Source organism: Podarcis vaucheri (assembly GCF_965113315.1).
Source record: "Podarcis vaucheri genome assembly, chromosome: 6".
Taxonomy (NCBI): domain Eukaryota; kingdom Metazoa; phylum Chordata; class Lepidosauria; order Squamata; family Lacertidae; genus Podarcis; species Podarcis vaucheri.
In genome coordinates, this window is record NC_138764.1 from 71297926 (window position 1) to 71322957 (window position 25032).

At 45.3% G+C, this 25032-nt stretch overlaps 1 protein-coding gene across 1 annotated transcript; it reads right to left on the reverse strand.

The window, feature by feature from the left end:
- Window positions 1-12372: 12372 nt before the first annotated feature.
- On the reverse strand, window positions 12373-18132 carry LOC309534700 (protein-glutamine gamma-glutamyltransferase E-like; the record flags this gene model as incomplete). Its single annotated transcript, XM_082227007.1, has 6 exons — window positions 18024-18132; window positions 16995-17123; window positions 16459-16636; window positions 14666-14765; window positions 13087-13193; window positions 12373-12629 (listed from the first exon to the last, which is right to left on the reverse strand). The coding sequence occupies exons 2-6, from the start codon at window positions 16995-16997 to the stop codon at window positions 12373-12375; spliced, it is 645 nt and encodes a 214-aa protein (XP_082083133.1). The 5' UTR covers window positions 16998-17123; window positions 18024-18132.
- Window positions 18133-25032: the final 6900 nt, after the last annotated feature.

Consider the following 25032-nt stretch of genomic DNA (forward strand, 5'->3'; position numbering starts at 1 on the left):
GAAAGCAAATATATATATATATATATATATATATATATATATATATATATATATATATGCAGGTTTTGGTATCTTCGGGTGTCTTCCCGTGTAAGAGTAGGGGTGTCTGGGCGACGTTTCGACGAGGTCTCACTCGTCATCTTCAGGCTGGTGCTTTCGGCTTCTTGTTACTGGAACAGAGCAGAATCTGGTGTTTGAGTTCCTATAAATACTGTTGAGGGGTGTGGTGTATAGCCTCCAACGTTCTGGGCAGAGAGGAAGTTCCTAGATTAGTGTGCCTCTTCTTCTTTTGTTCCTTAATTACTTGAGGGATATCTTGAGTGATTTCATGAGTGATATTCTGAATACCACTGGGTGGGTCATTAAGTGTAGATTAGTTGCTAAAGCTTTTGTGTCTTGACCTCTTGAGCTTGTGAAGAGTTTTTCTGAGAAGATGGCTGTGCTGCATTTAGTTGTGCTCTGGCTTGGCTTCGTGTATAGGGGCGAGCTGTGGTTTTGTGCCTTGTGCCAGCCAGATCTGTGTAGGGATTGCAGGGGGGTGCAGCATCCGGAGGTGCCACTATAGTTTGGCTACTGGATGGAGTCTGTAATATGTCTGTGGAGAGGGTCTGGGTTTGGGTCTGGTGTGGTTGATTGGTGACGGCGTTCTGTGTGCCTCTGGTTCTGGTGTCGGTTTTTGTGGGGAGGGCTAATTTCCAGATGTCTGGCAGGCGGGACGTGTCGTCACGCTTGTTCATGTTGTGAGGGTGTTTCTCTATCTCGATGGCTTCCATGATTATTCTCTTGTGGTGATGTTCCATGTTAAAGAGCAATTTGGAATCTGCAAAATTAATTTCGTGTCCTGTTTCTTTCATGTGTTGGAAAAGAGAGGAAGTTTTTTCTTCTTTTTTGACGGCATTCTTGTGTTCTGCGATACGTGCATTTATTCGTCTGTTTGTTTGTCCAATGTACGTGGCTGGGCAGACTTTGCAGGGTATTTCATAGACCCCTTGGTTTTCCAGCTGGATTTTGTCTTTTGGGTTTCTGAGGATATTGGCTATTTTTTGGTTGGTGCAGAAGGCTGTTTTGATATTGTGTTTATGGAGGATTTTGCTGATTTTGTCTGTAGTGCCCTTGATATAAGGAAGGAGGGCCATGCCATTGTTTTCTTCTGTGTCTTGGTTTTTGGGGGGTGTTTCTTTTTGGATTAGCTTCGTAACCCTGTTTTTCTGGTATCCATTGGCGATTAACACATTTGAGAGATTCTGTAACTCAGTTGTCAAGTGGTCTTTGTCAGCCAGGCGTTTGGTTCTGGAGATGAGAGTCTTGGCTACGGAGTTTATTTGTGCAGGGTGGTGGTGTGATTGTGCATGTAAGTAGCGGTTGGTGTGTGTTTTTTTCCGGTAGATAGTGTGTCCTAGGGAGCCATCAGGTTTTTTGTAGATTAGGACGTCAAGAAAGGGGAGTTGGTTGTTGTCTTCTATTTCCATAGTGAATTGTATTTTGGGGTGTAGGCTGTTGAGATGTGTGAGGAAGCTATCTAGTTTTTCTTTCCCGTGTGGCCAAATTACAAAGGTGTCGTCAACATATCTGAGCCAAAGTTTGGGTTTGTGTTCTGACTTGTCTAAAGCATTGGTTTCAAAGTGTTCCATGTACAAATTTGCGATGACCGGTGAGAGGGGTGATCCCATAGGTGCTCCTTCTATCTGTTTGTATCTTTGTCCATTGTGGATGAAGTACGTGTTGGTTAGGCAGTGGTTGGTCAGGTCCAGGATGTATTTGGGGGGGTTGTATTTGTTTTGAATGGCTGTCAAGGCTTCATTAATGGGCACTTGAGTGAAGAGAGATACAACATCGAAGCTCACAAGTAGGTCATCGGGATGTAGGTATTGCTTCTTTATTGTTTCTATGAACTGGAAGGAGTTAGTAACGTGTGAAGCGATGGATTCTGCATAGGGCTGAAGTTGCTTAGCGAGAAATTTAGCGAGATTTTGTAGAGGTGAGCCTATGGAGCTGACTATTGGTCTGAGTGGTGTTCCTTCTTTGTGTATCTTGGGGAGACCGTAGAGTTTGGGGCATCTGGAAGATTTTTCTCTGGGGATGATTCTTAGCTGGATTTCTTCACTGATAGGAGAGGCTTTTATTTTGGATTTGGTGGTTTTTTCCAGATAGGTGGTGGGATCTGTTTTTATAGGTTGGTAGGTAGGGTCTTGGAGTAGATTTGATAGTTTTGCTTGGTAGTCCGATGTGTTCATCACAACAGTGGCGTTGCCTTTGTCTGCTGGGAGAATGATTATGTTGTTGTCTTTCCTCAGGTTGGTGAGTGCTTTCTGTTCTTCTTTGTGTAAATTGCTTCTGGGTGGTTTGCTGGAGCAAAGGATGTTGGTGACTTCAAGTCTGATTTTATTGGCTTCATCTGGGTCGATTTTGGTCAGGCTAGCTTCGACTCCGCATATGATGTTTTCCGTGGGGATGCGTCTGGGGGCGACTGCAAAGTTGAAACCTTTGGAGAGTACTTTGGTTTCAGTTGGGGTGAGGATCCTGTCTGATATGTTATGTACTGTTTGTTTCATGGGTTGTTGTGGAGGGTGGCTGGGTTTCTGGCGTTTCTCTAGTTTGTAGAGTTTGTTGGTGTGTCTGTCTGTCTTATGTGAGGTCTCAGTTTCAGCTCTCCAGACGGCTAGTTGTTTGCATTTGTCCCAGAGTGCAGGGTGGATTTTGTTACATAGTTTGAGGTGAAGAGTGAGCAGATCTTTGTTGGTTTGGTTTAGTAGGTATCTTTTCTTATGTATTTCGTTTCTGATTAGGGATAGTTCAGTTCGTTTCAGGATCCTTTCGGTAGCTGGGGTTTTAGAGTGGAATTTAAGTTGGAAGCATGTGGGAGTTAAGTTGTTGTCTCGGCAGTTGCGTAGGAACAGGAGATCACATAAGATGGTGGCTCTTCGGATTTCTAGTTTCTCGTAGGTTCTTGTCAGCTGGAAGGTTTCCTCCCCGTAGAGGTGAGATATTTGCTTTCGTAGATTTTCACGGGTACAGGAATGCAGGTTTTGGTGTCTTCGGGTGTCTTCCCGTGTAAGAGTCGGGGTGTCTGTGCGACGTTTCGATGAGGTCTCACTCGTCATCTTCAGGCTGGTGCTTTCGGCTTCTTGTTACTGGAACAGAGCAGAATCTGGTGTTTGAGTTCCTATAAATACTGTTGAGGGGTGTGGTGTATAGCCTCCAACGTTCTGGGCAGAGAGGAAGTTCCTAGATTAGTGTGCCTCTTCTTCTTTTGTTCCTTAATTACTTGAGGGATATCTTGAGTGATTTCATGAGTGATATTCTGAATACCACTGGGTGGGTCATTAAGTGTAGATTAGTTGCTAAAGCTTTTGTGTCTTGACCTCTTGAGCTTGTGAAATTAATTTTGCAGATTCCAAATTGCTCTTTAACATGGAACATCACCACAAGAGAATAATCATGGAAGCCATCGAGATAGAGAAACACCCTCACAACATGAACAAGCGTGACGACACGTCCCGCCTGCCAGACATCTGGAAATTAGCCCTCCCCACAAAAACCGACACCAGAACCAGAGGCACACAGAACGCCGTCACCAATCAACCACACCAGACCCAAACCCAGACCCTCTCCACAGACATATTACAGACTCCATCCAGTAGCCAAACTATAGTGGCACCTCCGGATGCTGCACCCCCCTGCAATCCCTACACAGATCTGGCTGGCACAAGGCACAAAACCACAGCTCGCCCCTATACACGAAGCCAAGCCAGAGCACAACTAAATGCAGCACAGCCATCTTCTCAGAAAAACTCTTCACAAGCTCAAGAGGTCAAGACACAAAAGCTTTAGCAACTAATCTACACTTAATGACCCACCCAGTGGTATTCAGAATATCACTCATGAAATCACTCAAGATATCCCTCAAGTAATTAAGGAACAAAAGAAGAAGAGGCACACTAATCTAGGAACTTCCTCTCTGCCCAGAACGTTGGAGGCTATACACCACACCCCTCAACAGTATTTATAGGAACTCAAACACCAGATTCTGCTCTGTTCCAGTAACAAGAAGCCGAAAGCACCAGCCTGAAGATGACGAGTGAGACCTCGTCGAAACGTCGCACAGACACCCCGACTCTTACACGGGAAGACACCCGAAGACACCAAAACCTGCATTCCTGTACCCGTGAAAATCTACGAAAGCATATATATATATATATATATATGACTATTATAGATAGATAGATGATAGATAGATAGAGAAGCTTTTAATGTTTAATAGACTATTGTATTTTAATATTCTGTTGGAAGCTGCCCAGAGTGGCTGGGGAAACCCAGCCAGATGGGCGGGGTATAAATAATAAATTGTTGTTGTTGTTGTTGTTGTTGTTGTTGTTGTTATTAGATGATAGATGATAGATGATAGATGATAGATGATAGATAGATGATAGATAGATAGATAGATAGATAGATAGATGATAGATAGATGATAGATGATAGATAGATAGATAGATAGATGATAGATGATAGATGATAGATGATAGATGATAGATGATAGATGATAGATAGATGCACTATGAATTGTTTAGCACAGTCCTTCCTTGAACAGAACTAATCTTCTGGATAGAAATAACACAAGCACAGATTGCATTCCAAACACCTAGATGATTTGCTTGCCATCACTTTTCATAAACACATGTGAAACTGGAGCTTATACATGTGTCAATGGAATTACACAGCCACCGATGCCTGCAGTATAAACTGATCAACATGTCCTAAAGTGGATATGCATTTTTGCACATCATGAAAGCTGTAAATACAGTTAATAAAACAAGTGCAGTTTTAGGGTATGAAATTCCCTAAATTCCCCAAGTAAGAGCGAATATTGGATCTTCTATTCCAAAGCAACCTGACCTAATGCATTTTTGGGGACAGAAATAAACTCTTATTTTCTACCACTTCTGACCTTGCTACAAATAGAAGCTTTTGTGGCTTTTTCAAATGAAACATAAAATTACAATTGTGAGAAACATTCATATTAGGTGAACATAAAACACCTCAGGCTTCCACTTCTTATTAAATGTTACCTGGATTAACAAAAAGAGTCAATTGGGGGAAATTGGACACATGGTGTAGGAAAGAAACAGGTAATAGAGGATTACTGAATGAAACAGTCTAAGAAAACATTTCAAATTTTATCAAATTCTGCTACCGCACCTCACTTAACATACACAATTTTCTCTTTGGCTGCTAATGCACTGAAATTAGAGATTGAATTCTGACTATTTGGAGAGCCATTAGATCCCCAGTGCTCCATTGATTTTTACTCAACAAAGAGACACAACATAACCATAAAGTCAGTACATATTCCAGATCTTAAAATATGGGAATCAATCCAAAAGTTCTTTGAATAATGGAAAATAAATAATCAGACTTGGAGATATTGTTACAATGCCGAAAACGTTCTTTTTTCCAGAATGTAGCTAATTCAGAAGAGTCTTACAGCACATGAGCTACAGAAGGACTAGAAGATCTCGCAATGGCAACCTTGAGTGTCTTCAGTCAGACTATTCTGCAGGAGTCTCATGGGGGGATTTTGTTGTGAATATGTTCATTAAAAAGTTGAATCATATAGTCAGACTACAATTATGTTCTAGATGGTTTTCTTCATGAGCTAACCCACTCACCCCAACCTAGTTTCTATAGCACAAAAATAAACTGAAACAAAAAGCAGCCATAAAGATGCAGAACATTCCTCAGATAACAGACCTAACATCTGATTCATCAGAACCTAGATCTGACTAATGGATGCTACAAATATAGAATTCATGTTTCAATTTCATTTTAATAATAAAAAATAAATGCTAGCCTTAGTTCTTTTCAAACAATTCACCAGCACAGAGTCAACAATATAATCCTTTTCCAGATGACCTACGGTATTTTCAACATGCCTCAAAAACAATGTTTATCCATGTTTTCTAAGGAGGGGGCAAACCTTAATAAATCCTTACTCTTAAAAATGGCCCAGTCTCAGCCCCAGCAGACAGGTGTATAGCGGCTACCCCCAGAACAGAGTGATCCTGGGAAATTTATTCTGCTGTCTCATAATTGTTTTGCTAAGAGGACTCTTTTTGTGCCAGGTTTCTCACCGACAGGGAACTGCCATGCAGGAGAATGAAATAATTTGTTTCAGGAGGCACACAAGTTGGATGGAAATAGATGAAAGCAGGGTTCTGCCTTAGGCGGCAAAAAGTCTTGGGCTGAATTTGTTCATTGGTCAGTCGCTACCAGGTCATAATCCAGTTTATTCCAAAGCAGGGGTTGCCAACCTTTTTGGACCCATGGGCACATTTGCAAAGCAGAAAAACTGTTGCGGGCATCACATTTGCACCACAACTGTGTACGCATTGCAACCACACATTTATGCATGCACAGTGAGAGCCTAATTTCAGTGGCAGGAGGCTGGGGGATGAGATCCTGTGGCCCCTAGAGAAGCCCTCTATGGGCACATGTCTTCCTGCAGGTCATGTTGGTGACCCATGTTCTAGGCTGTGTATTTGTATCTGCTGTGTGGAGAGCCAGTATGGTGTAGTGGTTAGGAGCGATAGACTGGGTTCACGTCCCCGCTCCTCCACATGCAGCTACTGGGTGACCTTGGGCTAGTCACACTTCTCTGAAGTCTCTCAGCCCCACTCACTTCACAGAGTTTTTGTTGTGGGGGAGGAAGGGAAAAGGAGAATGTTAGCCGCTTTGAGACTCCTTCGGGTAGTGATAAAGCAGGATATCAAATCCAAACTCCTCCTCCTCCTCCTCCTTCTTTGCATGTGTTTTTTTCTTCAGAGGTTAACATAAAAGCATTTCATGCTATACCACCCATGGCAATTCATACTCCAGGTGCCAAATGAGAGAAGACACCCCCTTTCTATGAAAACCCCCTTTTCAGTGGCACTCTGTAAGTCCCTACATTCTCCACAGGCAGACATAGACTCCAAAAGGAGTTGTGGCCACTTACATCATAGGAACATTTGGCCCAGGGCAATTTCTCCTGGTTTACCTGAGACTAGAAATACAGTTCTCTTCTCTTCCACATCAAATGAATCAGGTTGACATTGGCTGATTCCACTCTCAGTCTCAGTAATTATTACTGCCCTGTCCTTGATAACTCCTGGGCCATGAGATGAATAACAAAACGTTGACTTCTGTGGCAGTGTTTCAGGGCCCTGCAAAAGAGCAAGTCAGCAAATGCCAATCCTGTCCTGCCAAACACTTCCTTGCCCTTCTCTGTGTCTCCTGCCCCTCGCAGTCCTGGGCTACATTGCTGGAACAAAGGTGTGTGGGTGTGTCGTACCCTCCTGAGATCAAGGGAACCCCAAATCATTTTATATTTGACCTCAGCCATGTTTGAAGTTCATAGCCTTGAGAGCATGAGCCAGAGAAATGTATTAACTGCCTCATAGCCACTGGCAAGCTAATTCCCCCACCCTTTTCCTGTTGTGCAGGGCAATCCTAAGCATGTCTACTCAGAAGTGCAGACACTAGTTGCTGGGAACCACAAGGGGGGAGACTGCTGTTGCACTCAGATCCTGCTTTGGGGCTTGCCATAGGTATATGGTGGGCCACCGTCAGAACATGATGCTGGACTAGATGGCCCATTGGCCTAATCCAGCAGGACTCTTCTTGTATTGTAATGTTCTTATTAGGGGCTGCACCCCTGCTCATTTTCCTTGCCCCCCCTGACATTTTCTTCATATTACCCCACTAGAGCCTCCCTTTTCTGCCCTATGCAAGCTTGCCCATTTCTGAAGCCACTTCTTTCTTCTGTTCTGCAGCCCCACTCTGCACCCCTGTTTTCAACTTTGCACTGCAAAAACTCTGGTTTGAATTTGCTGGGATGTGATTGAATCCCAACCAAAAGTGGCCACTATCTGAGGCTTTAGAGAGACACAATCCTGCATTATGGCGTTTTGATGCCATTAACAGAAAGCACATCTTCTTAAAAAAGAAAAGAAAAAGTACTTCAGATTCATCAGCACAGTGTCTGGGAACTACAAAGAATATGGCAGACTGTATTATCTACCAGCTGTATTTCTAAGAGGTGAATCAATCTGCTAAGTGATATTTTAAATGTAGTTATTATCTTGTGGTTTCTTCGGTGTCCTTTTCCTGCCACTCTCTTGCTGTCTGTTTTAATCGAATCACCTTTCTATAGTGGCAATAAACCATTATCTTGCACAAATGAGCCAAATGCCTTCTGTAAGCTATTAGCATTGGTATTTCCTTTTCTCCTTAGAATCTGCTGTTTGTAAATTGCCACCTGCTCCTGTGGAATAACTCTGAGAACAAGAATATCTCAGGATTAGGTGTTATGTTTCCAAAATTCATTTATCAGGTGATGGGGGGGCGGGGTTGATTGGTTTGAAATGTACTGAAGTGCAATGCCAAATTGAAAATAGGCAGGGAAACAATGGAGGAAGAAACAAGCACGTATTTATGGAGGAGTAAAATTAGAGAAATATTTGCAGAGTGGAAGGCAGCCAGAAGACCAGTATGAGTCTGGGCATTGTGTAAACATAGCTGGGATTAGGGTTGCAGTTGACTGCCTGGGTGGGTCACACATATGCAATTGGTTTGCCCTAAATGAACCTAGTTCATAGATTTTTCTTTGTAAGTCTCCCAGAGTCACAAAAATCTGTTCAAAGCCCCCCTGTTGTAATTGTAAGGCTGTGTGGGTGCTGACTATGAATGGGAGAGAAACTTGATTTTGTTTGTATTTTTACAATAAACTATCAAATCCGCACTCCTCATAGCAATATGGAAACAGAACCAAAGCTATCGTTCAAAATTTGTACTTCTTGAATTATGCATACAGATCCATATATTAGTGAAAATAGGATGCGAAAAATACATTACCATATTTTTCGTTGTATAGGATGCCCCCATGTATAAGACACCCCCTATTTTTAGGCACTCCAATTTAAGAAAATAGGGGGGGGATTGCCTCGTGTATAAGACGACCCACAGTTTTTCACATAATTTTTAAGTAAAAAAAACCCTAGTCTTATACACGGAAATGTACAGTATACGGTGGTACCTCAGGTTACAAACACTTCGGGTTACAGACTCCGCTAACCCCAGTTGTAGTGATGTCAGTGTTGGAAGGGTGGCTCTGCAGCTCCCCCCAACCACATCAGCTGCTACAAACTAACCTCCACTGAAAATCAGTGATGGTTACTTTTCAGAGATGCATAGGATTATACTGTTCAATGCTTTACTACAAGGTTGTGTACATTTCCTGCCAGATTTTATCCTGTGACTAAACTAGTTGTGACCCTAGATACAATCAATCAATCAATCAATCTCCTTTACTGGCATAGAAAAAGTGCATCGTATACATGGATCAGGACACAACACAGTTAACGAAACATAGTAGGAGATGCTTTAGGATAAAACTTTCCAGACATCGTGAAGTACTAAAATGGCTCTTAGGACCTATGGTGATGTGATTTCAAGGTGTCACTCAAAAATCTTGCCACATTCTCTACGTCATGCCTACAGTTGTTCAGCAGATAATACACCCTGAAAGAGTCAGTGCGGTAAATCCCCTCCTTCAATAAGGGCGTCAAATACTTATATATTTTTGCATAAAACGGGCAAATAAAATAAAATGTGCCTGATGGATTTGACCTGTTTTGTGACACAAAGGTAGTATCCTTCGAGTATGGGATTTAAAAAAAATCTACCTTGCAAAACTGCAGATGGTAAGACGTTAAATCTTGTAAGGGAAAGAGTCTTGCTTAGGTGAGGATCGTAAAGCTATTGTAAATATGGAGTGTCCTGGCCAAACGAAGGTGGAATTCCAACCTCAAAGGGGAACATGTTTTATTGGCTGTGCTGCTAAGGAGGTAGCCTGCTCAGAACAAAGTTGAACAGAGTTACTGGCAACCCTTCCTAAGGCTACCCTGACCCAGGTTCAAAATGTTAGGTCCATAGAGACACAGCTCCCTCCTCCTCCTTTCCCTGGGAACCACCTCCTCTTGCTGGTTCCTCTGTCTGCCTGCACTCAGAGTTGCAGGTAGAGAATTGCAGTGATTCTTGGGGTGTTTTTATGTATGACATTTGAGCCTGCCTTCACCCTAGGCAGACACAAGGGAATCAGCTCATAATGGCAGCTCATAATGGCTAAGGGTTTACCTTTATTGCAACGCTGGGTTTCTCAAGGATTATGACTCTGTTCACATTTTCCCCCTCTTTTTTTGACCATGAAGCTGCGACATTAATCAGGTTGTCTATCAGCAGGTACTGCTTGTATTCAGCATATGAAATATTGATAGGAAATTCTTTTTCTAGGGGGGGGGGAATCACTATGAGGTGTGGTTGCACAAGCCTGGCAGATTGTTGTTCCTTATTTAAGAGAACCCTCCTTATGTTGCTCTGATGAAGAATGACCAGAATGTTCCCAAGGTGGGGCTCCCCCTTTGGGGCCCACTTTGTTGTAATTCTGTCCTAGATGGAAGGGGGATGGCGAGGGATAGAAGAATCATAAAAACTTTGCATCCTCCCTCAGTTGCCAGTGGCTGAAAAAGCAATGCCTTTCTCTATCATTTCCTGTTTCTTGCTTGGGATGGAACAAGTGGAAAGGAGGCAGGCGTGCACTGATGTCATCACACAGGCAATTCCCTGTATTCCCAGAATGCGAGAAAGCAGGAACTGTCCATCACTGCACTCTGGTGAGGCATGAGGCAGCCACTTTGCTGGTCAAAGGCTGTCTAGAAGACCACCTGGGATGGAACAACCCAAGGGAAGAAGCCATCATTGCCAAGTAGTGTTTGGTTCAACAGCACTTGAGGGATGGTAAACTGATTTCCTGTAGATCAGGGATGTCCAACAGGTCGATTGCGATATACTGGACAATTGGGGGGGGTCTGTGGTAGTGGGAGTAGATCACAGTCTCTTGGAAGTTGGACATGCCTGCTGTAGATTATTTTCATGTTTGGTGTGCTCAGAATAGATCTACTGAAATTAATGGGTATGACTTACTTAAATCCATTAATTTCAATGTGGAACTTAGTTTGATATAACTCTGTGATTTGATTTTCCAGAGGCATGTAACATGCAATGTATCCATGTCTACTATCTCCTGCTAGGCTGCAACAGGTAATTTGGAGTCTTCTGTCCTTCACATCAGTTAACAAGGATGGACCATTTAGGATTCATTTCACCAGGTTTTATCAATGATGTGTGTTCTACTTCAGTAGTCCCCTCATCTGGTTGAGGTGCCAAATGATCCTCCCTCCTTGCCCACATTCTCTGACTTATCTCATACCTGTTTATGAAGAAACGCATGAAAAAACTTACCTTCTTTGGGGCCAAGGGTCACCAAGATGGAGGCTTTCCAGATCTCATGAATGGGTTTCCCAGTGTTGTTAATTGACCAAGCAGCCATATTGGGTGTTAGGTACTCAGTTGTAGAGCCAAGGTTTGTCAGTCTCAAGACCAAGTGGACATCCTTGCCAATCTCCAGGGGGCTCTTCACCTTGATTTTCCCTAAGACACTGGGTTTTGCAGCTTCTCTCAGGCTTCTGGCAGACTCAGAGTGGCTTGTTTTCAGATTGAGTTTGGCACAAGCCTTTGCAAATACTTCCCTTTCCTTGACAGAGCCTGAAAAAGTAAGAATAGGATGGCGAAATTTGACAGGGCCCTCTGACTCAAATGATGCAAGTTCATTAGCAGCCCCTGGGATCAAGAGTGCATTGCATGAAGCTCATCAGCCTTCTCTCTCTGGCTTTCCCTAGGCCAGAGACCACTTTAACTACTCAAATGTCACAGCAGTGCAAGTTCTAACACAGAGCATGGTTGGGGTATGTAGGGTTCACTGGCAAGTTGACTACTGACCTAGGTCTAGCTTGGATGTTGCACATGGATTCAGATACAATTGGCTGTGCCTGGAGTGCAGATTTAGAGAGAAGATGCCATCCGTTTTGTCTTCACTGCCCCAGCCAAACACTTACTTGGACAAAAAACAAGGTGCCTGAAAATGCATTTGAACTGCCTCTGGGTCTGTGTATTTTGGTTTCCTTATGCCTAGCATCTGTGCCTGCTCTGACAATATATGTAGACCATTCTTAGCTGCAGGCAGAAGTGTGTTGAGTCTCAAATTGTCCAACTTCATGAAAAAGCGTGGTTGCTGCCACCATGGGTTAAGTGGCCATTGACTGTAAAAAGGTGATATTCAGCTAAATACTTGTGCAAAGACAAATGCTAGTTTTAGCACAATGGGGTCTACTCTGAGTAGGGGTTGGTAAACAGATTTAGAGGGCAGGGGAGGGGGGAGTTTACGTAATGATCTGCTTATTCCTAAATTGAATACAGGCCAGTGTCATAGCAGAGACCCAATCATCTCCAAACATTTCCACCTATTTGTAGAGGAAGCTCTTTTGCATCACCTTCTTTGTATTTATAATTATCAGTGACATCCAGGCGATCATTGCTCCCCACAGCCTTTGTGCTTATGTTTTGCCCAATGGACTTGGTGTCCAGTGAGCCCTCGATGTCAGCATTGACCTCTGAAAAGACGAATGCAGTGTCATATGGCAGGTCCACATCTCCTTCCTTGATGGCCTTCACTGAAGCTGGACCATACTCGACTTTCTCTGGAGAGTTAAGGAAAAGAGAAAAGGTCTGCATCTGTAGTTTGTGCAGAAATGATCAGGCAGAACTACTGTATATCCTGGGGACAAAATAGGTTGTTTTAAATAAGACAAGTGTGACATTACATGCTGCACGGTGAACCCATGGGATTTGTGGTGAGGACTGCTAGCTTAATTGCTCAGAAAAGGACTACACAAAATCATGGAGAGTGAGTCTGTCAGTGGTTATGGGCAATGATAGCTCAATGAAGCCTCCACATTTGGGAGAAGTATATCTCTAAACAACAGCTTTCCCCCATTCATTTTATATTTCAGCAACTGGTGCTGAGGGCTCATACTGCCTCTGAATATGGAGGGGGCATGACAGAATCTGGGCACTTCTATCATACAGCAATAGCATGGCGAGAAGCTGAACAGAGATCTGAACACAACCAACTCCCCCAGCAGTCAGCTCTTGTACCTGTAGTACTTCGACCTTGTGGAGTTGCGTCCAGAACTTGCCACCCATTGTACATGCAGCCAAGGTCAGGTCGAGCAAACCAGCATTCATTCCACACATGGTAGTTCCTGCAGCCAAGAGTAAATAAATCTGATGTGCAGATTTGCAACAATGCCCCAAATCTTAGGGTCAGCTGCTTTCAGAGGTGAGTGGAGCTGATTTCCAGGAGCACCCGGGAGCCCTAAGTCTGCTTGTTTTTGTTGTAGTTAGCAGGCCATGCTGTGTTTGACGCAACTGACCCATGGTGACAAGATTTTCTGGGGGTGAATGAATGTTGAGAGCATAGGAGGAAAACAAAGAAGGAGCCTTGCAGCTGAATTAGATCAAGGTGAGTCTACCTAAACTAACAATCTGCTTCCAACAGCAGCCATGGTGGAAGCTATTCATTTTATATATATCACGCTCAAAGTGTTTTGCATCAGAAAGAGGCAAAATAGCATCAGTGTGACACAAATGGTTCACATCAGTGTGACACAAATGGCTTTGGGAAGCTCACACCTCAGAGCATCCTGTGACTGAGCAAGCACTGTCTGGTGCTGCTGGAACAGAATGGTACAGTGGGTCACTACCACTGTATCTGAATAATGCAGAGCATGGAGGGTGAGCTGTCCAGGGAGATGAGGCGTGCCCCTCTCCTTCTGACTATTTTTTTCCAAAAAGAAAACTCTTTCACTTATGAGATTAAGCAGGAAAAGGGTCTATTTCACAACAAGAATGACGAACAAGAATGTTTCAGAAGTTGGAAAACTTCAAAGAATTAGCAAATTATATATGCTGAACTCAGCAGATGTCTCAGGCTTTTCAATAAGATAGCAAATTTACATCTAACACATAAGGTGTTATAACTTAGACTTTGATAACTTGTGGGTATTAAAACAGGCTGATTCTTTTGGTCCTGTTGTGTTTCAGGTCCTCCACCTTTAGAATTTTCACTCCTGAGGCTCCTGTAGTAGACTCTGTATATCAGACCTTCTAAACGGTTTGGGATTCTTCTTCTCTTCCTAGAATATACATCCCCACCCTAATGAATTGAGACTTAAGTAGAGCGTTCCCACACAGCTTCCCAGTTCTCTTATGTCAGTATACCCTTAAAATACAATAACCACTGTCTTTCAATCTACCCTCCCCACCCCTACCCCCAGCTCAGAGACTGCCTTTTTGGCTGTAAATATTCCCTTGGGGTGGATTTTACACAGCTAAGAGGCCACACTCTTATACAGCTGGACATCAGGCACAAAACTCTTCTTTTTCCCCCTCTCAAAGTGCTGTTTTCTCCCTCCTTTTAGCTAGCTGTAACTGGGCCTACTATCACAGAAAGTAAGGAATTATTAATCACTGCAAGGAGATGTTTTGCATGTCTGGATGTAGGGAAGGTCACAGATCCTGCCAAGTGTGGCAGAGAAGTGGGGGCAAAGGACAAAGACGTCTGGTTTTGTCCTACAGCTGTTGTGCCTCAGTTTCCATCTCTGGTTTCGTCTACAGATGCTGGTGTATAGGAGCCCTAGATGTATTGTGGTGGATGAGAAGAAGGCTGATTTACCAGGTACACTCTGATGGTTCCAGAATCAGATTTTCATTTTTGTCACAGCCAGAACTGAAGTTGGAAATGATGCGAGTGGGAATTCCTATGCACCGGAGGACTACAAAAAGGAGAGAGAGAGAGAATATGGAAATAATGGGACTCACTGGTATTCAGCAACATTGTTCCTTACTATGCTCTTTAGCCAGCACTTCTTTCTAAGATACCCTTTGTTGGCTCCTTGGATCAAATGTCACATTGCCAGGCAGCAGCATGAATGAATTGCCTGGCTCACTGGCCTCTGTGGCCCATGACAGCACAAGGGGCTCTGAGTCCTACTAAGGAGGAAGAACCATATGCCAAAGTTCCCAGAAGTTCCCAGAAATTCTGGGCCAACAGGGTCAACTATAAAACCTTCCACTTGCCACCTGTCTGTTTCTAGTGCATAAGAACATAAGAAGAGCCTGCCAGATCAGGCCAGTGGCCCATTTAGTACAGCATCTTGTTCTCACAGTGGTTGACCAGATGCCTGTGGGGAAACCCACAAGCTGGTGCTGACCACAAGAACACTCTCCCCACCTGCAGTTTCCAGACAAATGGTATTTAAAACCATTGCTGCCTTTATTCATGGAGGCAGAACAGTCATGATCCATGGAGGCACGGCATAATATCCATCATGGCTAATAGCTCGTCCATCTGCCCAGCACATCCTGCTGCTCAGCTCCTTGTCTTGTGTGATAATTCTGCTTATGGGCTGGACTGTTCACTTACTGCTTCAGCAGCCTGGCAAGAGATCGGCTACTTATGCTGCTGGACAGCTCCTTAGCCTTGCTAGGAATCTGGGAAATCTAAGCAACAAAACTGTGTTGGCTGGAACACGACAATGGCTGTAACTGTACCTCTTAAGCTGCGACAGATGCATCTTCCCTCCTGCAGATCAAGGGCAGCTGGAAGTATGGCTTAATAGGTCAGGGCCAGCCCACCTATGAGGTAAGGTGAGGTGACTGCCTCAGACGGCAAGATCCACAGGGGCAGCAGATCTGGCCTGGATCACCCTCTGCTGCTGCTGCAGAGGCAGCAGTTATTGCAGTGCACTCTTTGGAGGCCATATACCCTGCCTTCTCAGCAGCCCGTTCCCAATGATGCCTCTACAATAGCCTCTCAGTGAAGAGGAGGTGCTGCTGGTTTCCTCCCACTGCCCTCTGGTGTTTGCTGGGCTCTGGACCAGAGTGGGCCTCTCCTCCCAACAACAGGCTTTGATTCCAACTTCAATCATTGGATAATGTTAATTCCCCCTGCTTTTCCCAATGTAGATCTTCACTCACCCCTTCTTCCCTGGCAGCAGCAGTCAGAGGAGGGGGAAGGCACCATTTTGTGGTTCACCTCAGGTGCCAGAATATATTGGGCCAGCCCTAGGTAGTCTTCCCAAATGCTACACTTCTACCAGCAGCATAGGGGCTTCCTCTTTCTCTTCCATCCACTCCCTCATGTTTGTTCCCTGGACTGGCTCTCTGGGTCAGTCCAGGGAGCAATTAGGGGAGACTGTGATTCTTTTATTCCCTGGGCACTTTGAACATGTTGTGCAGGGCATGCATTTTAAAATGAGTTCCATGATTCCCTTTGCATTTATCCAGCCACCCATGCTTTCCAGTGATGCACACTGACCTCCTTTAGTTGGGCTGTTAACCAGCTGCAGCAGTACTTGCAAAAATCTCACACTGCCGTCCACTATAGTTCCTGGTGCTTGAGCACATTCCTCATCCCAGCGCCATGTCTGGAAGGGCAATGTCACAGAAGGTTCCAAGGAGACATACCTGTAGTCAGAACTCCTGCAAAGACCCAGCATTGCCCATACCGGACAGGTTCAAATCCAGAGCTTTCCCATTGCCTCAATATCTCCACACTTCCTGACCAGCTTCCTGGGTCTTTCCCATCACGGCAAGCCTCCCAGCATCCAAACAACACTCCTCTGTCTCCATCATTGCAGTTGATCTGGAAAAAAGTCAAAATATTTGCGCAATTATTGTGCAATCAACACACTGCTGCTCTTCATATGCTGTGCAGAATCCAGTCTCTGTTTAGGGATGCCACATATTACCAGCACCAAAGAAATGTGTGCCTGCATTAAGGAAGGTGGGAGTCACTCTTGTGGCTCTACAGAAGCCTTTGCCAACCTGGTGCCCTCCAGCTGTTTTGGAATACAGCTCCCATAAATCCTAATGAGCAGCTAGAGGTAATGAAAGTTGTAATCCAAAGCAGCTGGAAACCACCATGTTAGCAAAGGCTGCTCCACAGAAACACTTGCCTACTGTATTTGTGTTAAGAGTGAAAATTATAAGTCTTTCCTTACCATAGCGCTGAGTACTCACCCGATATGTATGGGGTCACTTAGTTGGCTCACACCAGCAGTTGAGTCCTTGTGGTATTTTAAGTCCATGTCCAGCATGGAAAGGCAGATATCCAGAATGCCATCTTGAAACTGTCCACAGAAGAAAATATTCGACAAGTGAGTGAAATGCACCACCACCATCAAATTATTAGCACAGAGAGAGCTTTCTAAGAATACTGGAGTGCCAGGAATTCCAGTGTCCCCAAGTGAAATGGGTTTGATGGGTGGCAGCTGCCAATACTGATTCCAAACTTCCTTCCTTCCATGTGACATATTCTCAGAGAAATCTCAAGCTTTTCCAGAGAATTATCCAAAGTCTGTTAAGATCCAGCCCAGGGAACTTCTTCACCATCTGCAACCCTTTCATCTGCCAGTTTCCCAAGTTTTAGTTCTATAAAATGATTTTCAGATGTCCAATGCCCCCTTGGAGGCTAGGGCCATAGCTGTCCTCAAGGTGGCAATCTGGGTGGGGGGATATCCATTTTATGTAAGTCATAGGACCATCCTGAGGATATGCTTCCATCAGGTGAGCTGGTCATTCAGGCCATTCCCAGTGCCTACGCCAAAACCTGTACATCAGTCATCAATAATGTTGTGGTCTCATTTGACCCCAAAAGTATGTGTTTTGACTGGTTATTTCTCTCTGGTTGGGGTGGTAGGGGCTGTGGTGCCTGACCATGCAATATATGCACCTTTGCACACATGTTCCCCAATGTATGGCTTTTGGTATAGATTTTTTTAGTTAGAGAATTGCATCACAAAATTCAGAGATATGCCAGTTACGAAGGTTAGTTGCATTTTGATTTGGTAAGTACAAATTAGGTCGGTTTGCATTAAATTCATTTCCTCCCCATTGATTGGTGGAACTCACTTCAAGAAGGTTTGGGGATTTCTCGGTGGGTCAGCTTGTTTGCAAATCCCTCCAGCCTCCTCATCATTGCTCAAACTCTTCTCCATCCCTAGTTTGAAATCCCTCCACGTTATATTTACCTGGCCATAATTCTATGGCAGTAAAGTTTTTCCATTGTTGCAAAAGATGACACCAAACTCTGAGAGGACATATTCTTTGCACTCTGCCTCATTAGCCATGAACACATCATCCTCTGAAAGATGAATGACAAGCAGGTACTGTGATAGCACTTCTCTTTGTCCAGGTAGACCAGTGCGGCATCATGCCAGTGCTCTGTCTCTAACCTTTCTACACATACAACACAGTGATTATGTCTACCACCAATCTTGCAGAAGCCTACAGGTGGACCTGGAGGAGATCAGGTTTTGAACTGCTAGGCTAGCACTGACTTAGGGAACATGTTTTGTACCTGGCATCCAGGGGTTAAACAGCAACACAAAAGTGCCAAGGCTGGAGGGGAGTGTGCTTCTGCTGGTGTCTGTCTTGATGCTGAGCTGGTAGCGTCCAACGGCAGCATCCACTGGGCTCATAATGGAGACACTCAGGGAGCCATAACCAGCAGAGGTCTGTACTGTGTTCCAATATCTTCTGCTTGGTGTGCTAGTGATGCCAAATGCCATTCGTGTCTCTGCCTGTAGAGCATAGGTTGACCCTGGAAAGAAAAGGTAAGAGGAGGAAGAGGTGGCTTCTCTATGTATATGTTGACTTCATATTTTGAGAAGTCCACGTACCATCAAGATGGATTGGTGTGTTAAGATGTATCTTTGTATCTTGAGGTTTTTGGAACCCAGGGGTTGTGACTTTCAGGGAAAAGTATGCTACTTTAGATTGCCAAGTATTGAGGGTTTCAGTAAGATATTTGTAATGTGTGTTTGTAAAATAAATATGATAATTTTTGAAGCACCACCATTTTAATGGTAGCTATACAACCTGAAAAAGAGAGGGGCATTTTGCTATTCCTTTCATTTGCTATTCCTTTCCAGACTGCCACATAATTCCTAGCAAACAGATTATTTAGGTTCTTTGTTACTTGTATCCCATAGTATCTGAAATGTTTGTTTACTAGGAGGATGTTTAGGTCTTTAGAAAATTTTAACTGAATAGATGAGGTAACATAATGACACAGTAGTTCAGATCTCTTGAAATTTACCCTCAAACCAATCACTTGTCTAATTCAACTTTTAATGCCCAGGTCACAGCAACCAGGTCATCCGAAAGAAATGTCATATCATCAGCATATAAACTGATGACAAGATTCATCCCTTTTACATCAGCCCTTCTGTATTCCTGTTTTCCCTCAGAAGAAGAAAGAGAAAACTTATCTTTCCCCTTTGGGTAGTTGGAAGTGAGAGTTGGTGAAAGAAGATGCAGCCAGGAGAACAAGCAAAGAATCAAGCTATCCTCTCAGAGAGGGTGGTCTAGGATTCCCATATGTCTGGATTTTCTGGACAGAAACTGGGAAAAACGTCTGGGAAAATCCAGACATATGGCAGCTCAGGTCTGCAGTGCCATTTTTGTCATTTTGGGGGGAAACTAAAAAAAAACCAACAACTTTTCTGTCCAGATTTTCACTGTTAGAAATACGGCAGCCCTAGGGTGGCCTCCCAGGGACATGGGTGGCACTGTGGGTTAAACCACAGAGCCTAGGACTTGCCAATCAGAAGGTCGGCGGTTCGAATCCCTGCGACGGGGTGAGCTCCCGTTGCTCGGTCCCTGCTCCTGCCCACCTAGCAGTTCGAAAGCACGTCAAAGTGCAAGTAGATAAATAGGTACTGCTCCGGCGGGAAGGTAAACGACGTTTCCGTGCGCTGCTCTGGTTCGCCAGAAGTGGCTTAGTCATGCTGGCCACATGACCCGGAAGCTGTACGCCGGCTCCCTCGTCCAATAAAGTGAGATGAGCGCCGTAACCCCAGAGTCAGCCACGACTGGACCTAATGGTCAGGGGTCCCTTTACCTTTACCTTAGGGTGGCCTAAGGAGTGAAAAACAGCAATACATGCAAAGCCAGAGTTGGAACGGACCCAAGGGTCATTTAGTCCCAAACCCTGCAATGTAGGAATCCCAACTAAAGCATCAATAACAGGTAACCATTCAATCTTTGCCTAAAAGCCAACAGAGAGTCCACCACATTCCAAGAGAGTCTGTTCCACTGTTGAACATCTCTTACCATCAGATAGTTCTTTCTGATGTTTTCTTGAGTGAAAAACAGTGGCAACACATGTGAAGACAGTACCAGCTTGTAACAGAAATATTGCTGGTGCAATTAGAAAAAGAGAGAGCCATGCCAGCAAGTCTGAATGGTAGGGGGTGGATGCCAATACCAGAATAAATGAGGGATCTAAAATGCAGATTAGCTCTCCGTTGGCCATAATTTGATTGGCTGACAACTTCAAAAGCTTAGCCCAATTTTAAGGAAAAGGGGTGGATATGCCAGAGGGAAAATGGAGTAGAGATTGTTCATCCCCTGTGGCCTCATCAAAGGGGGGCATCTCTAATGATACAGAAGTATTATGGAAAGCCATTATGCTGACAAACCCTTCCTGCAAATAAATTGACTGACATGTTGAAAGGAATTATCCACTTCCAAGAAAAAGGGGTGGAGATGCCACAGCTAAAGTTGGAAGAAAAGATAATAGAGATTAACTCTTCATCCTTTGTTGCCTCATCAAAGAGGGAAATCTCTGGAGATGCAGATGTATTTCTTCTTCTGTGTGATGATGGCAATCCCTCCCCTCATCTTGAACCCAGGGTGGTAGCTGTCCCATGCCTGGCTGTATCAGGTAGCCCAGTGTTTCCCAACCGGTGTTCTGCGGCACATTAGTGTGCCGTGAGACGTTGGCTGGTGTGCCGTGGGAGGGATGCGGGCGAGTCGGGCGGTGAGAGGCGGCGGCGGCGGCGAGGATCCGCGTCGAGCCGGGGGCGGCTCCGCGGTGGTGGTGCCGAGGTTTCTCTCTCCATTCTCCCCTCACACACACACACAGGAAATAACACAGGATCAGCTGACAGGACCCAGCCAATGGGGCGGCGGCGGGGCAGCGCGTGCAAAAGGGAGGAGCACGAGACAGCGGACGAGGAGGAGGCCGGCATGTCCGGGCAGCAACAACAGCAGCAGCAACTCCCGGCGACGGCTCCTCAAGCCCCGGGCAACCCTACTCCCTCACCGGCCTCGGCCGCCCTCCTGCTCCACCCGCCGCCGCCTCCCCCGCCGCCGCCCCCTCCTCCGCCCGCTATCGCCGCCACCACCACAACAGCCGCCGCCGCCTCAGCTGCCGCCGTCCCTCAGTCCCTCGCTCTGCTGCCTCCTCCCACCCCCAAAGCTTGGAGGTTCCCCGGCAAGGGGGAGGGAAAAAAATTGAAAACTTTCACTTTCGTGCGTCCCTCCCGGCGTGACGCTGCGCGCTGACGTCACGGGGCTGTAATGGTGGTGTGCCGCGATATTTTTTTCATCAAACAAGTGTGCCTTTGCCCAAAAAAGGTTGGGAAACACTGAGGTAGCCACAGGGAAAGGCACTCAGCCAAGTGGTTTTATTTTACATACAATACTTCCTTGGAACTCTGAGCTACTGTGTCACAATCTCCCTGCAACCTATGACCTATCATAAACAAAAAAAGCAAAACTGTGATGGCCCTTTACTGGGAAAGCTACTTCCCAGTTGTATTAATGCAACATTTTTATATGTAATTGCCTGTTTTTGTAATATTTCTGTTTATTTTGACTGCTGTTGCTTCAGTTTTCTGTACATTGCTTAGAGATGTTTTAAATATATTAAATTGCATAGAAATTAAATCATCATCACCATACTTTCCTATTGCCAACGATGTTGTGCACTGTTTACTCTTCACTATACTGAGATATTATTTTATTATTTATTGCGATGTACTGATTACTGTGAAAGGAACCTGTCCTTCCAAGTAGGGGTGCAAGAAGGCATCATTTTCTGTTCTACCTTGTATTAATCATACACAGCACTGTGAATGTAAACAATTACATATCATTTGTAAACTGAAAGAATCAAGAACAGTGAATACTGATCGTATTCAATGGACTGGTTCCTGTTCCAAACATGGGATGGAAAAAATCATTGTTTCAATTCTCAGATATCCCTACTTACAAGTCACTGAAGAATCATGTTGACTTAATGTTTGCTGTCCATGCTTTACACATCTTTCTATGCTGCATGCCCCCCCACCCCCACATATTGGCCCCAAGCTGTGGTTTGTCTCTGCTTTACACCAAAGACTCCATTGCTCAAAGACTGGATAGTCACAAGCAAAGCATCCTCCCAATACATGATACTGAGTCCTTCTTAGTTAAATCTGTCAGAGAGGACCCCACAAAGAGATCCTTCCGATTAACACCTCTTCTGTTCTCTAAGCATAGAAGCAATTGCCCCGCCCCACCAAATCCATATTTGAAGTGCCTTGCCACACCCTGCCCAGACCTTTCCTCATTGAAGGCACCCCCCATTCACCCTTTGGCCAAACAAGATACAGGTGAGGTGGTTCTTTCTTTCTTTCTTTCTTTCTTTCTTTCTTTCTTTCTTTCTTTCTTTCACAATTTTTTGTCTTCATCATACAATCATAAAGATATGCTGGATAAGTAAGCTGATTTCTGAATGTTGGGCTCCCTGGAATGCAGAATTTATGCTTACTGTATTTTTCGCCCTATAGGACGCACTTTTTCCCCTCCAAAAATGAAGGGAAAATGTGTGTGCGTCCTATGGGGCGAATGCAGGCTTTCCCGGGCTTCCTGCAGCTCTGCACCACCCTCCGGATCCCGGCGCAAAGCCACACGGGGCTCCGGTGGGTAGCGCGGAGCTGCCTGGGCTCCAGGGCTTCCTGCAGCTCTGCGCCACCCTCCCGATCCTGGCGCGAAACCGCGCGGGGCTCCGGAGGGTGGCGCGGAGCTGCCTGCGCTCCAGGGCTTACGGCAGCTCTGCGCCACCCTCCCGATCCTGGCGCGAAGCCGCACGGGGCTCCGGAGGGTGGCGTGGAGCTGCCTGCGCTCCAGGGCTTCCTGCAGCTCCGTGCCACACACCCCGGATCCCGGCACGAAGCCGCGTGGGGCTCCGGAGGGTGGCGCGGAGCTGCCTGCGCTCCAGGGCTTCTTGCAGCTCTGCGCCACCCTCTGGATCCTGGCGCGAAGCCACACGGGGCTCCTGAGAGTAGCGCAGAGCTGCCTGCATTCCGAAGCCTGGTGCGCGCTGAAGAGTGCCCCCGGGCTTCGCGCACCTCTCCGCAAGCCTGGGGAGACCGGCGCGGCTCCCTAGGCTTGCAGATAGCAGGCTGTTCTGGGGGCTGGGGTCGCGCCTGCCCCGTGCCTGGGGAGGGAAAATTGTTTTTTTCTTTATTCCCCCCCCCCCAAAAAAATTAGGTGCGTCCTATGGGGCAGTGCGTCCTACGGGGCGAAAAATACGGTATTTTGTCTTGCTTGTGGCTTATCTCTGCCCCACTTCCTTAAACATTACTTGTTTTGGATGAGCTCGTTATCACTTGGAATAAAGACATGGTGATAGAAATAGCGGGAACCATGCCAGGAAGCCTGAATGGTTAGGAGGCAGGTGCCAATTTCAGAATCACATGAGAGATCTAAAATCCAAATTGGCACGCCTTTAGCAAGAAGGAAATTAGCAAGACGTGTCTCTCTCTCTCTCTCTGTGTGTGTCTTCTCCTATTTCTTTCCTCTCTTTATCTAGAAAGAGGGGGATGGAAATGTCCCCGTGCCGCTCTCCCCAATTGGCACAGACTGAAGCTACCCAACTCTAAGTAAAAGAGCCAGGGGAAAACCAGGAGAAAAACTCTAAGTAAAAGAGCCAGGGGAAAACCAGGAGGAAAAGGGAACAGATATTAACATAAGAAGAGCATGCCGGATCAGGCGAATGGGCCAACCTGCTCTCACAGTGGCTGAACAGATGCATGTGGGCAGAGCTATAGCTATGGGGTGTGGGGTGTCTAACCATGTTTTTTGCCCTGGTGAAGCCTTCAGAGGGGCATCCTTGAGCTCCCAGTCTTTCTCTGTGCATACACAAATGTGTGCAGGAGGGGGTGTCAAACTGCAGGAGGGGGTGTCAAACCAACAAGCAGGATTTCTGCATAAGAGTACTCTCCCTTCCTGTAGTTTCCAGCACTCATCTTGAATCCAGTGTAGTGGCTGTTCCATGCATTAGTTGGCATGATTGCATCACTTAAACAGAAAAAAACTTAGACAAATTGGTTTTCTTTAGCAATGCTTTCTATAACTCTGAGTTCACAGGGCTCTTCTTCTTCTTATGTTCTTTTTAGGTTGCTTCATGTTGCTGGTCTTAGCCTCTCTTAAGGAGAGTTGCACACACCCCATACATTTAAAGCACATTCCCTTCCCCTCCAAAAAAAAATCCTGGGAACTGTAGTTTGCTCCTCACAGAGCTACAATTCCCAGCACTCTTAACAAACAGAGGTTCCCAGGGTTCTTGGGGTTTGTGCTTTCAGCGTATGGTATGTATGCAGCCTGTGACAGCAATCCCGTTTAGACATCCTTGTACAAATCAAGTGGTGTGCACTCGTGTGTAGTAGTGTACATGTTCTTAACACATTCCCGTGCAGGCATTGAATCATACATGCATTTGGCTGCTTGCACGTTGAATAAAGCACTCTTGTGCATTCGCCAATGGTGAGAGCTGAATGGGAGCTGTTCTGAATCCTGAATTCTAGCCTAGCAAGTCCTACCATGTTGCCAGTGGCAGGAATGGCTTCAATGATGTGTCTTGAATGTGTCCATGGTGCAGAGTTTTATAAGCCTGAAGTTAGGAAAGAGACAAGTCCCAGCAAAAAGTGGAACATAAATTAGAGTGTTCCTACTTTATCAGCACACTGTTTTTGTTCTATTTTGTTTGCTTGTTTTCAGGGGCGCCGACTTATAAACAATATTGGGGGGGCCCATACCGGGAGGCGGCCACCTCTCCTACCAACGTCACCTTAGCTGAACCCAGAAAAAAGCCCCGCTCCGGCGGCGGGAACTCCCATCCCCTCCATTCTCCCCTCACCCCGGTCCCTCGACGGCGACGAATACGCCATTCCTCGGCCCCGCGGCTCCATTCCTTTCTAAAGTCCC